This window comes from Procambarus clarkii, chromosome 43 (assembly GCF_040958095.1).
Source record: "Procambarus clarkii isolate CNS0578487 chromosome 43, FALCON_Pclarkii_2.0, whole genome shotgun sequence".
Taxonomy (NCBI): domain Eukaryota; kingdom Metazoa; phylum Arthropoda; class Malacostraca; order Decapoda; family Cambaridae; genus Procambarus; species Procambarus clarkii.
In genome coordinates, this window is record NC_091192.1 from 36663162 (window position 1) to 36679312 (window position 16151).

At 49.0% G+C, this 16151-nt stretch overlaps 1 protein-coding gene across 1 annotated transcript; it reads right to left on the reverse strand.

The window, feature by feature from the left end:
• Nucleotides 1–867: 867 nt before the first annotated feature.
• On the reverse strand, nt 868–16151 carry LOC138349957 (uncharacterized). Its single transcript, XM_069299960.1, has 2 exons — nt 15901–16151; nt 868–1447 (listed from the first exon to the last, which is right to left on the reverse strand). The coding sequence occupies exons 1-2, from the start codon at nt 16149–16151 to the stop codon at nt 868–870; spliced, it is 831 nt and encodes a 276-aa protein (XP_069156061.1).

A 16151-nucleotide genomic window follows, 5' to 3' on the forward strand; every position in this document is an offset into this window, starting at 1 on the left:
TAGTGCAACACAAACACTGATAAAGTTGCAACCATAAGAAGAAGAATTGTTCTGCAAGTAATATTGATGTTCAGTCTTCAAGGGTTCGCGGCCACCTGGCCATCCGGGTGGCCAGGTCGGGTGGCCACGCCGGGTGGCCGGGCCGGGCCAGGTGACCGGGTGGCCGGGGCCTTGACCTGTTAAACAATGTTGCCTCCGGCGCGCCTCGCCAGCTACCTCCATCATCACAATATATTATGATATATAAAGACCTTCCCCACCCCCTCCCCCGGGGGATATGTTGGCCTCGCGAGGTAAACTCTTGCCAAGAACAACGGAATTCTGAGGTGGAGTAAACTCCCACCTGCGCTCACTCTACCACCAGGGGTAAACTCCCACCAGCGCTCACTCTACCACCAGTGGTAAACGCCCACCAGCGCTCACTCTAACAAGAGTATCCAAATCCGTTTAAAATGCCTCACCATTTACCGCTGTCCTGACTCTTCTCATTAGTGTTGCATCAACTGTAAACATTGATTTAAAGGAACTAATTTCCTCTTTCTCACAGGCCACTGACGTATATTACAAACAGGATGGGCGGAGAACCGAGCATTGTGGTACTCCACTTGTACACACACACACACTTTATATAATAATAATAATAATAATAATAATAGTTATTTCAAGCAAAAGTACATATATACAAAATGAGTTACAAGGGGAATGTGTGAATTCTAGATGTAGTTAGTATATACAATGCATAAAGCCACTAATACGCAGAGCGTTTAGGGCAAACTTCCTCTGAACTTTCTGAAACTTGTGTGTTGCACATTCCAGTGACGGTCTGACGTAGGTGGTGTGTGTAGGGGGGCTCAACCCTCCTGGTTTTCATTCATCAATGATGTCCTTATGCTTGCTACCTTCATATATGCTGCTGGTGTTATCCTGGTCATAGCTGCTGGTGATATCCTGGTCATAGGAGCTGCTGGTGTTATCCTGGTCATAGCTGCTGGTGTTATCCTGGTCATAGGAGCTGCTGGTGTTATCCTGGTCATAGCTGCTGGTGATATCCTGGTCATAGGAGCTGCTGGTGTTATCCTGGTCATAGCTGCTGGTGTTATCCTGGTCATATGAGCTGCTGGTGATATCCTGGTCATAGGAGCTGCTGGTGTTATCCTGGTCATAGCTGCTGGTGTTATCCTGGTCATAGGAGCTGCTGGTGTTATCCTGGTCATAGCTGCTGGTGATATCCTGGTCATAGGAGCTGCTGGTGTTATCCTGGTCATAGCTGCTGGTGTTATCCTGGTCATAGGAGCTGCTGGTGTTATCCTGGTCATAGGAGCTGCTGGTGTTATCCTGGTCATAGCTGCTGGTGATATCCTGGTCATAGCTGCTGGTGATATCCTGGTCATAGGAGCTGCTGGTGTTATCCTGGTCATAGCTGCTGGTGTTATCCTGGTCATAGGAGCTGCTGGTGTTATCCTGGTCATAGGAGCTGCTGGTGTTATCCTGGTCATAGCTGCTGGTGTTATCCTGGTCATAGGAGCTGCTGGTGTTATCCTGGTCATAGCTGCTGGTGTTATCCTGGTCATAGGAGCTGCTGGTGTTATCCTGGTCATAGTAGCTGCTGGTGTTATCCTGGTCATAGTAGCTGCTGGTGTTATCCTGGTCATAGTAGCTGCTGGTGTTATCCTGGTCATAGTAGCTGCTGGTGTTATCCTGGTCATAGTAGCTGCTGGTGATATCCTGGTCATAGGAGCTGCTGGTGTTATCCTGGTCATAGTAGCTGCTGGTGTTATCCTGGTCATAGTAGCTGCTGGTGTTATCCTGGTCATAGTAGCTGCTGGTGATATCCTGGTCATAGGAGCTGCTGGTGTTATCCTGGTCATAGCTGCTGGTATTATCCTGGTCATAGGAGCTGCTGGTGTTATCCTGGTCATAGGAGCTGCTGGTGTTATCCTGGTCATAGCTGCTGGTGTTATCCTGGTCATAGGAGCTGCTGGTGTTATCCTGGTCATAGGAGCTGCTGGTGTTATCCTGGTCATAGTAGCCGCTGGTGTTATCCTGGTCATAGTAGCTGCTGGTGTTATCCTGGTCATAGTAGCTGTTGGTGTTATCCTGGTCATAGTAGCTGCTGGTGTTATCCTGGTCATAGTAGCTGCTGGTGTTATCCTGGTCATAGGAGCTGCTGGTGTTATCCTGGTCATAGGAGCTGCTGGTGTTATCCTGGTCATAGCTGCTGGTGTTATCCTGGTCATAGGAGCTGTTGGTGTTATCCTGGTCATAGGAGCTGCTGGTGTTATCCTGGTCATAGTAGCTGCTGGTGTTATCCTGGTCATAGTAGCTGCTGGTATTATCCTGGTCATAGTAGCTGTTGGTGTTATCCTGGTCATAGTAGCTGCTGGTGTTATCCTGGTCATAGTAGCTGCTGGTGTTATCCTGGTCATAGGAGCTGCTGATGTTATCCTGGTCATAGGAGCTGCTGGTGTTATCCTGGTCATAGTAGCTGCTGGTGTTATCCTGGTCATAGTAGCTGCTGGTGTTATCCTGGTCATAGTAGCTGTTGGTGTTATCCTGGTCATAGTAGCTGCTGGTGTTATCCTGGTCATAGTAGCTGCTGGTGTTATCCTGGTCATAGTAGCTGTTGGTGTTATCCTGGTCATAGTAGCTGCTGGTGTTATCCTGGTCATAGTAGCTGCTGGTGTTATCCTGGTCATAGGAGCTGCTGATGTTATCCTAGTCATAAGATGGCTTGTGTCCAGGGCCGTTCTTGGTATCCCCGCCCCTCTCTCCATCTTGCTTGCCCAACCACTTGATCTGGACGATAGAGCAACGGTCTCGCTTCATGCAGGTCGGCGTTTAATCCCTGATCCTCCAAGTGCTTGGGCACCATTCCTTTCCCCCGTCCCATCCCAAGTCCTTATCCTGATCCCTTCCAAGGGCTATATAGTTGTAATGGCTTAGCGCTTTTCCCTGATAGTTCCTTCCCTTCCCATCTTGTTTGTTAGGCCTTTGTGAGGAACTGTATCAAAATCTTTCTGGCAGTCTAGGAAGATGCATCCTTGCTTCTCCTGTCTTGGTGACCCTGTCACAGAATTTAGTTAAGTTATAAAGCCTTATTGTACTTCTCTTATAAAAGTTTCTCTTCCCAAATGTTCTACAATTCTTTTCTCGATGAATTTTTCCCAGCATTTTGAATGGACTGAATGTTAATGACACTAGTCTGTAGTTAAGTGTTTCATGACTCTCTCCTTTCTTGAATATTGTAACTATATTTGTCTTTTTCCGAATTTCTGGTAGCTCTCCCGTCCCTAGTGTAATGTTTCCTGCCCGAAACGCTTTGTGTAATAGTGGCTTTAGGCATTGTATGTACTAACTCTATCTATAAATCTATCAATTTTTGTAAAACCTCTTGTATGTATGTACCTTACCTGAATAAACATTTATTTATTTATTTATTTATTTATTTATTTATTTAATGTTGAACACTATAGTGAATGGGTAGCACAAGATCCCAGCACCTACCTTCAGTTCCCATGGGGATATTTGGTCCTACTGCTTGTGTTATATCCAGTTCCTCGGGGATCTTTTTACCTCTCCTACGTTAACTTCAGGTGTATCTAGTGTTGTTTCTGTTGATGTGTTGTCACCCCCTACTTGGACAGCAAGCTGATCCCAGTTTGTAGACCTCCTGGAACCTCTTGTAGTATGCTTCACACGCTTCTGTGTCACTCTCCAAAAGTGTTTCTCTCTGACCCCACATCTCATCACTTGGTCTCGTAGCATTGTTTTCCTCCGCGTGTGTCTGTGCAACAGCTCAGGTTGGCTCTTTGTTTTTGCCATTGTCATTCTCAGGCTGCTGCTCTGCTGCCCTCCTGGTCCTTGCCCGCTCATTCCTGGCCCTCTTTATTGCCTCCCTATTCAACTGTCCCCTACAAAGAACGTCGCTTTTCGATCGTATGCGTTACATAAAGCCAAAAATTGTCGTACTAGAAAATGGAACCGGCTGGCGAAAGTGACGTACTGTCTCCTTTTCTGTTTTGGGTCCTCTGGCTTAGTCTGGTAGGACACGTTAAATTAACCGTTTTCTAGACGTTGTGAAACCTTAAGAGGACGGGCTGCCCTCTTTGCCTCTGTCTTCATACTTTTGCCATACTTTTCTGTCTTCTTCTCCTCCTTACACTGTTGAAGCAGGCTTACGTATGTTCTCCTCGTGTTCACTTTGGATGAACACCAGGTCCGGGTCAACGGTGGATCACCTCCTCTCTCTCTCTCTTGCCGGCTCCTTCATGCGCCGCCACACCAAGTGTTTGTCTCTAGCGCCCACAACTCTTGCTCTCCATGCTTTATCCTGTGTTGAGGGTGGGAGGGGTCTTGTGTTGCGGGGGTCCTGTGTTGCGGGGGTCCTGTGTTGCGGGGGTCCTTTGTTGCGGGGGTCCTGTGTTGCGGGTGTCCTGTGTTACGGGGGTGCTGTGTTGTGAGGGTCTTGTGTTGCGGGGGGTGCTGTGTTGTGAGGGTCCTGTGTTACGGGGGTGCTGTGTTGTGAGGGTCTTGTGTTGCGGGGGGTGCTGTGTTGTGAGGGTCCTGTGTTACGGGGGTGCTGTGTTGCGGGGGTCCTGTGTTGCGGGGGTCCTGTGTTGCGGGGGTCCTGTGTTGTGAGGGTCCTGTGTTGCGGGGGTCCTGTGTTGTGAGGGTCCTGTGTTGCGGGGGTGCTGTGTTGTGGGGGTGCTGTGTTGTGAGGGTCCTGTGTTACGGGGGTGCTGTGTTGCGGGGGTGCTGTGTTGCGGGGGTCCTGTGTTGCGGGGGTCCTGTGTTGTGGGGGTGCTGTGTTGTGGGGGTGCTGTGTTGTGAGGGTTCTGTGTTGCGGGGGTGCTGTGTTGTGGGGGTGCTGTGTTGTGAGGGTCCTGTGTTGCGGGGGTGCTGTGCTGTGGGGGTGCTGTGTTGTGAGGGTCTTGTGTTGCGGGGGTGCTGTGTTGTGAGGGTCCTGTGTTGCGGGGGTGCTGTGTTGTGGGGGTGCTGTGTTGTGAGGGTCTTGTGTTGCGGGGGTGCTGTGTTGTGGGGGTGCTGTGTTGTGGGGGTGCTGTGTTGTGGGGGTGCTGTGTTGTGAGGGTCCTGTGTTGCGGGGGTGCTGTGTTGTGGGGGTGCTGTGTTGTGAGGGTCCTGTGTTGCGGGGGTGCTGTGTTGTGGGGGTGCTGTGTTGTGAGGGTCTTGTGTTGCGGGGGTGCTGTGTTGTGGGGGTGCTGTGTTGTGAGGGTCTTGTGTTGCGGGGGTGCTGTGTTGTGGGGGTGCTGTGTTGTGAGGGTCCTGTGTTGCGGGGGTGCTGTGTTGTGGGGGTGCTGTGTTGTGAGGGTCCTGTGTTGCGGGGGTGCTGTGTTGTGGGGGTGCTGTGTTGTGAGGGTCTTGTGTTGCGGGGGTGCTGTGTTGTGAGGGTCCTGTGTTGCGGGGGTGCTGTGTTGTGGGGGTGCTGTGTTGTGAGGGTCTTGTGTTGCGGGGGTGCTGTGTTGTGGGGGTGCTGTGTTGCGGGGGTGCTGTGTTGTGGGGGTGCTGTGTTGTGAGGGTCTTGTGTTGCGGGGGTGCTGTGTTGTGGGGGTGCTGTGTTGTGAGGGTCCTGTGTTGCGGGGGTGCTGTGTTGTGGGGGTGCTGTGTTGTGAGGGTCTTGTGTTGCGGGGGTGCTGTGTTGTGGGGGTGCTGTGTTGTGAGGGTCTTGTGTTGCGGGGGTGCTGTGTTGTGGGGGTGCTGTGTTGCGGGGGTGCTGTGTTGTGAGGGTCCTGTGTTGCGGGGGTGCTGTGTTGTGGGGGTGCTGTGTTGTGAGGGTCTTGTGTTGCGGGGGTGCTGTGTTGTGGGGGTGCTGTGTTGTGAGGGTCTTGTGTTGCGGGGGTGCTGTGTTGTGGGGGTGCTGTGTTGTGAGGGTCCTGTGTTGCGGGGGTGCTGTGTTGTGAGGGTCCTGTGTTGTGGGGGTGCTGTGTTGTGAGGGTCTTGTGTTGCGGGGGTGCTGTGTTGCGGGGATGCTGTGTTGTGAGGGTCCTGTGTTGCGGGGGTGCTGTGTTGTGGGGGTGCTGTGTTGTGAGGGTCCTGTGTTGCGGGGGTGCTGTGTTGTGGGGGTGCTGTGTTGCGGGGGTGCTGTGTTGTGAGGGTCCTGTGTTGCGGGGGTGCTGTGTTGTGGGGGTGCTGTGTTGTGAGGGTCCTGTGTTGCGGGGGTGCTGTGTTGTGAGGGTCCTGTGTTGTGGGGGTGCTGTGTTGTGAGGGTCTTGTGTTGCGGGGGTGCTGTGTTGCGGGGGTGCTGTGTTGTGGGGGTCCTGTGTTGTGGGGGTGCTGTGTTGTGGGGGTGCTGTGTTGTGAGGGTCTTGTGTTGCGGGGGTCCAGTGTTGTGGAGGGTGCTGTGTTGCGGGGGTGCTGTGTTGTGGGGGTGCTGTGTTGTGGGGGTGCTGTGTTGCGGGGGTCCAGTGTTGTGGAGGGTCCAGTGTTGCGGGGGTACTGTGTTGCGGGGGTACTGTGTTGCGGGGGTGCTGTGTTGCGGGGGTACTGTGTTGCGGGGGTGCTGTGTTGCGGGGGTCCAGTGTTGTGGAGGGTCCAGTGTTGCGGGGGTACTGTGTTGCGGGGGTACTGTGTTGCGGGGGTGCTGTGTTGCGGGGGTACTGTGTTGCGGGGGTGCTGTGTTGCGGGGGTCCAGTGTTGTGGAGGGTCCAGTGTTGCGGGGGTACTGTGTTGCGGGGGTACTGTGTTGCGGGGGTGCTGTGTTGCGGGGGTACTGTGTTGCGGGGGTACTGTGTTGCGGGGGTCCAGTGTTGTGGAGGGTCCAGTGTTGCGGGGGTACTGTGTTGCGGGGGTACTGTGTTGCGGGGGTGCTGTGTTGCGGGGGTACTGTGTTGCGGGGGTGCTGTGTTGCGGGGGTACTGTGTTGCGGGGGTGCTGTGTTGCGGGGGTCCAGTGTTGTGGAGGGTCCAGTGTTGCGGGGGTACTGTGTTGCGGGGGTACTGTGTTGCGGGGGTGCTGTGTTGCGGGGGTACTGTGTTGCGGGGGTACTGTGTTGCGGGGGTCCAGTGTTGTGGAGGGTCCAGTGTTGCGGGGGTACTGTGTTGCGGGGGTACTGTGTTGCGGGGGTGCTGTGTTGCGGGGGTACTGTGTTGCGGGGGTGCTGTGTTGCGGGGGTCCAGTGTTGTGGAGGGTCCAGTGTTGCGGGGGTACTGTGTTGCGGGGGTACTGTGTTGCGGGGGTGCTGTGTTGCGGGGGTACTGTGTTGCGGGGGTCCAGTGTTGTGGAGGGTCCAGTGTTGCGGGGGTACTGTGTTGCGGGGGTACTGTGTTGCGGGGGTCCAGTGTTGTGGAGGGTCCAGTGTTGCGGGGGTACTGTGTTGCGGGGGTACTGTGTTGCGGGGGTGCTGTGTTGCGGGGGTACTGTGTTGCGGGGGTACTGTGTTGCGGGGGTCCAGTGTTGTGGAGGGTCCAGTGTTGCGGGGGTACTGTGTTGCGGGGGTACTGTGTTGCGGGGGTGCTGTGTTGCGGGGGTACTGTGTTGCGGGGGTACTGTGTTGCGGGGGTCCTGTGTTGCGGGGGTACTGTGTTGCGGGGGTACTGTGTTGCGGGGGTACTGTGTTGCGGGGGTCCAGTGTTGTGGAGGGTCCAGTGTTGCGGGGGTACTGTGTTGCGGGGGTACTGTGTTGCGGGGGTGCTGTGTTGCGGGGGTACTGTGTTGCGGGGGTACTGTGTTGCGGGGGTCCTGTGTTGCGGGGGTACTGTGTTGCGGGGGTACTGTGTTGCGGGGGTACTGTGTTGCGGGGGTCCAGTGTTGTGGAGGGTCCAGTGTTGCGGGGGTACTGTGTTGCGGGGGTGCTGTGTTGCGGGGGTACTGTGTTGCGGGGGTACTGTGTTGCGGGGGTCCAGTGTTGTGGAGGGTCCAGTGTTGCGGGGGTACTGTGTTGCGGGGGTGCTGTGTTGCGGGGGTACTGTGTTGCGGGGGTACTGTGTTGCGGGGGTCCAGTGTTGTGGAGGGTCCAGTGTTGCGGGGGTACTGTGTTGCGGGGGTGCTGTGTTGCGGGGGTACTGTGTTGCGGGGGTACTGTGTTGCGGGGGTCCAGTGTTGTGGAGGGTCCAGTGTTGCGGGGGTCCTGTGTTACGGGGGTCCTGTGTTGCGGGGGTACTGTGTTGCGGGGGTCCTGTGTTACGGGGGTCCTGTGTTGCGGGGGTACTGTGTTGCGGGGGTACTGTGTTGCGGGGGTCCAGTGTTGTGGAGGGTCCAGTGTTGCGGGGGTACTGTGTTGCGGGGGTGCTGTGTTGCGGGGGTACTGTGTTGCGGGGGTCCTGTGTTGTGGAGGGTCCAGTGTTGCGGGGGTCCTGTGTTACGGGGGTCCTGTGTTGCGGGGGTACTGTGTTGCGGGGGTCCTGTGTTACGGGGGTCCTGTGTTGCGGGGGTCCTGTGTTGCGGGGGTCCTGTGTTGCGGGGGTCCTGTGTTACGGGGGTCCTGTGTTGCGGGGGTCCTGTGTTGCGGGGGTCCTGTGTTGCGGGGGTCCTGTGTTGCGGGGGTCCTGTGTTACGGGGGTCCTGTGTTGCGGGGGTCCTGTGTTGCGGGGGTCCTGTGTTGCGGGGGTCCTGTGTTGCGGGGGTCCTGTGTTGCGGGGGTCCTGTGTTGCGGGGGTCCTGTGTTGCGGGGGTCCTGTGTTGCGGGGGTCCTGTGTTGCGGGGGTCCTGTGTTGCGGGGGTCCTGTGTTGCGGGGGTCCTGTGTTGCGGGGGTCCTGTGTTGCGGGGGTGCTGTGTTGCGGGGGTACTGTGTTGCGGGGGTACTGTGTTGCGGGGGTCCTGTGTTGCGGGGGTCCTGTGTTGCGGGGGTACTGTGTTGCGGGGGTGCTGTGTTGCGGGGGTACTGTGTTGCGGGGGTACTGTGTTGCGGGGGTCCTGTGTTGCGGGGGTCCTGTGTTGCGGGGGTACTGTGTTGCGGGGGTGCTGTGTTGCGGGGGTACTGTGTTGCGGGGGTACTGTGTTGCGGGGGTCCTGTGTTGCGGGGGTCCTGTGTTGCGGGGGTCCTGTGTTGCGGGGGTCCTGTGTTGCGGGGGTACTGTGTTGCGGGGGTACTGTGTTGCGGGGGTACTGTGTTGCGGGGGTCCTGTGTTGCGGGGGTACTGTGTTGCGGGGGTCCTGTGTTGCGGGGGTCCAGTGTTGTAGAGGGTGCTATCTACCTGTGGTTCATCTCGCCAAGCATTAAGATCTACGCCCTGGCTGTCCGTACCTGTGTGGCCGCCTTCTCTGTCACCCGCAGACATGTTCCATGTACCATATTCCTCCCTTGACCTTCCTTCAGGTAAGATGGGGTTGCATATAGCACCAACCCGCCTGGGCCTCACTGTCATCACGCCTGGGACTTCATCCTTCAGGTTGGTTACCTCTGGAAGCTCTATCGCCTCTAAGCTCTAGTGTTTTCTTTCTTTTCATACTACGTGCTCTTCTTCAGGAAATATTTCATCCTCTATTACTTTCGTCAGTTTTGTCTTCATAACTGTTATGATGAGGCTACAGTTCTTCCACTCACTCTTACAGCTCTACACCTTTACTTTTGTATGCTACTCATTTCTACCGGCAGCTTAGGTTGTCCCCGGAGGGGTTGGTATTTCCTTCGGCCTGGTCCCACTCACAGATGCTGGCATCTGTGAGTGTTGAACCAGTCACACACTCATGCCTCTGGTTCCTCTCCTCATCAGTCTAATTTGGCCCAGTATAAGAACATAAGAACAAAGGTAACTGCAGAAGGCCTATTGGCCCATACGAGGCAGCTCCTATCTATAACTTTTTTTTTTTTTTTTTTTTTTTTGAGATATATACAAGTGTTGTTACATTCTTGTACAGCCACTAGTACACGCAGCGTTTCGGGCAGGTCCCTGGAATACGATCCCCTGCCGCGAAGAATCGTTTTTTCATCCAAGTACACATTTTACTGTTGCGTTAAACAGAGGCTACAGTTAAGGAATTGCGCCCAGTACTACCCAATCCCCTCATATACTTGTCCAGCCCGCGCTTGCAACAATCGAGGGACCCCACCTCCACCACGTTACGCGGTAATTGGTTCCACAAATCAACAACCCTGTTACTGAACCAGTATTTACCCAAGTCTTTCCTAAATCTAAACTTATCCAATTTATACCCATTGTTTCGTGTTCTGTCTTGTGTTGATACTTTTAATTTAATACCCTATTAATATCTCCTTTGTTATGTCCATTCACCCACTTGTAAACCTCTATCATGTTACCCCTAACTCTTCGCCTTTCCAGTGAATGCAATTTAAGCTTTGTTAATCTTTCTTCATATGAAAGGTATCTAATTTGGGGAATTAACTTTGTCATCCTACGCTGGACACGTTCAAGTGAATTTATATCCATTCTATAGTAAGGCGACCAAAACTGAACTGCATAATCTAAATGGGGCCTAACCAGAGCAAGATATAGCTTGAGAACCACACCAGGTGTCTTGTTACTAACACTTCGATTAATAAATCCCAGTGTCCTATTCGCCTTATTACGAACATTCATGCATTGATCCTTTTGTTTTAAATTCTTACTAATCATAACTCCCAGATCCCTTTCGCAATCCGACTTCACAATCTCAACACCATCTAGCTCGTATCTTGTAACTCTATCATCATTACCTAGCCTCAGAACTTTACATTTATCAGCATTAAACTGCATCTGCCAATCCTTTGACCATTTCAAAACCCTATTTAGATCAACTTATAGTGATAGTGAGTCTTCTTCCGTGTTAATTTCCCTGCCGATTTTCGTATCATCGGCAAATTTGCAAATGTTGCTACTCAAACGTGAATCTAAATCATTGATATATATTATAAACAACAGAGGTCCCAGGACAGAGCCTTGAGGCACTCCACTTACAACATTTTCCCACTCTGACTTAACCCCATTTATTCTAACTCTCTGTTTCCTTTGGTATAGCCATGCCCTAATCCAAGTTAATATAGCACCTCCAATACCATGAGCTTCTATTTTTTTAATCAGTCTTTCATGTGGCACTGTATCAAAAGCTTTGCTAAAGTCAAGGTACACAACATCACAATCCTTACCACTATCAACTGCCTCAACTATGCTGGAATAAAAAGTTAGCAAATTTGTTAAACATGAACGGCCATTTGTAAAACTATGTTGCGACTCATTTGTTAATTTGTGTTTTTCAAGATGAAGACGAATTTTATTTGCAATTATCGATTCAAGTAACTTTCCCACAATAGACGTTAGGCTAATTGGCCGATAGTTAGACGCAAGTGATCTATCTCCTTTCTTAAAAACTGGTATCACATTAGCAACTTTCCATAACTGTGGCACTCTGCCTAACTCTAGTGATTTATTAAATATGGTTGACAGTGGGTCACAAAGCTCCTCTTTGCATTCTTTAAGCACCCTGGCAAACACTTCATCCGGCCCTGGGGATTTGTTTGGTTTGAGTTTTACTATTTGTTTAAGAACATCCTCCCTGGTAACTGCTAAACTAGTCAACCTGTCCTCGTCCCCACCCACATAGACTTGTTCGGCTGAAGGCATATTGTTAAGTTCCTCTTTAGTAAATACAGATATAGAATATTTATTAAAAATACTACTCATCTCTTCATCATTATCTGTTATTTGACCTGTCTCAGTTTTTAATGGACCTATCCTTTCCCTAATCTTTGTCCGGTATAACTGGAAAAAACCTTTAGGATTTGTCTTTGCTTGCTCTGCTATGCGAACTTCATAGTTTCTTTTTGCTTTCCTTATCTCTTTTTTAGTATTTCTAGCCAGTTGTACGAATTCCTGTTCTAAAGTGACCTCCCCATTCTTAATCCACGCTCGCTCTCCGCCACCACGCTCTCTTTTTACCTATAAGGTTCTTCAGATCCTTTGTTATCCACTTTGGATCATTAGTATTTGATCTATTCAATTTATATGGTATACTACATTCCTGGGCTTCCCTTAGAATATTTTTAAATAGGTCATATTTGGAATCCACATCGAAAACCCCTTTTACGTCACCTATCGCTGGGTTCACGTCTAGCTCTAAGACCGGCCCACACCCCATACCCAAGACTTTCCAATCTGTTTGACCCAATAAATTTCTTAGGTTATTGAAATCAGCTTTTCGAAAATCAGGTACTTTAACAGAATTTTCTCCTACAGATCTATTCCATTCTATGCTAAATCTGGTTTCTTTATGATCACTGTTCCCTAGCTCACTCCCTATTTCCATGTCCTTAATTTGTGTTTCCCTGTTAACACTAAATTTATTTATTGATTTATTTATTTATATATATACAAGAAGGTACATTGGGTTTGTGAGAATACATTGGATAGTACAGTATTTACATTCTTGTAAAGCCACTAGTACGCGCAGCGTTTCGGGCAGGTCCTTAATCTAGCAGATAATTTTAAGTAGGTAATTTCTATCAGAATTGATAAATGATAAAGATACATTACAAGAGAAAAATGAGATGAGAGAGATAAGTAGGTATATTAAAGCACATTGTTATATTAAAGCTCTGATTGATTACATTGACAGCTTGATTAGTAATTTAAACAAGATTAATAGACACCATACAGCAGATTGACAGCACATATAAGACAGCAATGATCACAATGGTAAAGATGTTCAGATTGGGTACATAAAGATTGGGAGACTGGGAATCTAAAATATTATTTCCCTGCGTTGGTTCCTTAATGTGTTGCGTAAGAAAGCAATCGTCAATTAATTCTAGAAAATCTTCTGCTTCATTTTTCCCTGTTTTGTTCAACCAGGTTATTCCACTAAAGTTAAAGTCACCCATGACATAAATACTGTTAGATCTAGATGCCCTAGATATTTCATTCCATAGATGCTTTGCTTCCATTCTGTCTAAATTTGGTGGCCTATATATAACTCCTATTATAATATTATTTGCTTTTTCGTTTAATTCTATCCAAATAGTTTTTGTGTGTGGCTCAGTTTTGATTCCCTCTTTGAGACTACATTTCAAATTGTCCCTAACATATATGGCTACTCCCCCTCCTCGTCTAATATATCTATCTGTGTGAAATAGTGTAAATTCATTTATTTGATATTCAGCTAATAGTTCTCTATTTTCTACATTCATCCACGTTTCGGTAAGTGCAATAATATCTATTTTTTCTGTGCAGACAAGAGCATTTAATTCGTTTATTTTATTTCTTAGACTTCTACTGTTAGTGTAATATACCCTAAGTGAATTGTTATTTTGAGGCCCTTCAATTTCCCTGACCATTTTGCCAATTCCTTTCTCCAACAAACACATACTTTTATTACCTCCTTCCTCCAAATCAATTCCCATACCACTATCTACTAACAGTTTAAACCCAAACAAACACCTCTAACCACTGGTTCCAACGAGTTCGCAACAACAACAACACCAGCCCTCGATAGATGCACCCCATCACGAGCATACATTTCATTTCTTCCATAGAAGTGTTCCCAGTTGTCTTTGAAAGATATTGCATTTGATTTGCAATATCTTTCCAGCCGGCAATTGACACCAAGTGCCCTCGACAACCATTCATTTCCCACTCCCTGTCTTGGAAGAATGCCACATATAATCGGGATTCCTCCCTTGCTCCTAACTAATTCTATTGCTGTCTTGAATCTTATATCTTGCAGTGCCCAGTTGTCCTCCTCCTCCTCCCCTTTAGGGCTGACATCTTCTCCCCCTCCCCCATCACTTCATTTCCTGTTCCTCTTATCATTCCGTGCACTTTTCCTCCGTTTCTCTTAGCATATCTTCTTTGCTCGTGTCCTGAGCGGTGAACGGCCAATTCTATCTTCGACCATCCCATAATTTTCTCTTCTCTGCCAATATATATCACTGGATAACTTCTTAGGAATGTAACCTTCACTGGTCTTTCTTGGTCCTCTTGGAACCTCCCTATCCTGCAAAAAGGTTTATATTTCTTGGGATGCCCTCCTTGCCCGCACTTTGTCTTCAATTCCTTTCAACTCCTCTCAGTCGTCATCTGTTTCCTCCTGTCATGTGGCGCCCTTTGGTTGTGTCAGAGTGTTTATAACTCTCTCTGGTTGTGTCAGAGTGTTTATAACTCTCTCTGGTTGTGTCAGGGTGTTTATAACTCTCTCTGGTTGTGTCAGAGTGTTTATAACTCCCTCTGGTTGTGTCAGAGTGTTTATAACTCTCTCTGGTTGTGTCAGAGTGTTTATAACTCTCTCTGGTTGTGTCAGGGTGTTTATAACTCTCTCTGGTTGTGTCAGAGTGTTTAGAACTCTCTCTGGTTGTGTCAGAGTGTTTATAACTCTCTCTGGTTGTGTCAGGGTGTTTATAACTCTCTCTGGTTGTGTCAGAGTGTTTATAACTCTCTCTGGTTGTGTCAGAGTGTTTATAACTCTCTTTGGTTGTGTCAGGGTGTTTATAACTCTCTCTGGTTGTGTCAGAGTGTTTATAACTCCCTCTGGTTGTGTCAGAGTGTTTATAACTCTCTCTGGTTGTGTCAGAGTGTTTATAACTCTCTCTGGTTGTGTCAGGGTGTTTATAACTCTCTCTGGTTGTGTCAGAGTGTTTATAACTCCCTCTGGTTGTGTCAGAGTGTTTATAACTCTCTCTGGTTGTGTCAGGGTGTTTATAACTCTCTCTGGTTGTGTCAGAGTGTTTATAACTCTCTCTGGTTGTGTCAGAGTGTTTATAACACCCTCTGGTTGTGTCAGAGTGTTTATAACTCTCTCTGGTTGTGTCAGAGTGTTTATAACACCCTCTGGTTGTGTCAGAGTGTTTATAACACCCTCTGGTTGTGTCAGAGTGTTTATAACTCTCTCTGGTTGTGTCAGAGTGTTTATAACTCTCTCTGGTTGTGTCAGAGTGTTTATAACACCCTCTGGTTGTGTCAGAGTGTTTATAACACCCTCTGGTTGTGTCAGAGTGTTTATAACACCCTCTGGTTGTGTCAGAGTGTTTATAACTCTCTGGTTGTGTCAGAGTGTTTATAACTCTCTCTGGTTGTGTCAGAGTGTTTATAACTCTCTCTGGTTGTGTCAGAGTGTTTATAACACCCTCTGGTTGTGTCAGAGTGTTTATAACACCCTCTGGTTGTGTCAGAGTGTTTATAACTCTCTCTGGTTGTGTCAGAGTGTTTATAACTCTCTCTGGTTGTGTCAGGGTGTTTATAACACCCTCTGGTTGTGTCAGAGTGTTTATAACACCCTCTGGTTGTGTCAGAGTGTTTATAACACCCTCTGGTTGTGTCAGAGTGTTTATAACACCCTCTGGTTGTGTCAGAGTGTTTATAACTCTCTCTGGTTGTGTCAGAGGGTTTATAACACCCTCTGGTTGTGTCAGAGTGTTTATAACACCCTCTGGTTGTGTCAGAGTGTTTATAACACCCTCTGGTTGTGTCAGAGTGTTTATAACTCTCTCTGGTTGTGTCAGAGTGTTTATAACTCTCTCTGGTTGTGTCAGGGTGTTTATAACACCCTCTGGTTGTGTCAGAGTATTTATAACACCCTCTGGTTGTGTCAGAGTGTTTATAACACCCTCTGGTTGTGTCAGAGTGTTTATAACACCCTCTGGTTGTGTCAGAGTGTTTATAACTCTCTCTGGTTGTGTCAGAGGGTTTATAACACCCTCTGGTTGTGTCAGAGTGTTTATAACACCCTCTGGTTGTGTCAGAGTGTTTATAACACCCTCTGGTTGTGTCAGAGTGTTTATAACACCCTCTGGTTGTGTCAGAGTGTTTATAACTCTCTCTGGTTGTGTCAGAGTGTTTATAATAACGATCACTTCCTTTCCATGTCTTCTTTGTGGGAGTTCACTACGTGGTTTGACCTGACAGCTTCTGTTACCGTTGCTTTCATTATTTGCCTTGACTCTGCCCCTTCGGCTACTTCTGCAACAGTCCTTGCTGGGCCTTGACCCCTATTGTTCATTCACATCCTGCACGTTTTACCTCTCTGCCGCTTCTCTAGTTGCAGCCTCGATACTTTTACCTTCCTCTTCTACTGCCTCAACCTTTTCCTTGAGCTGGATGACACTCGCATCCCGGCACAGGTTCACTGACTTCATATCCTCCACCACTGATACACGTTGGTTCCTCCTCTTCTCTTCTGTTTTCAGTGTCTCTGTGGTTATTTTTAATTCAGATACTGTGTCTTCTTTTCCTATTTCTGTAATTGTCTCTTTCATTGTTACTGTGTCCAT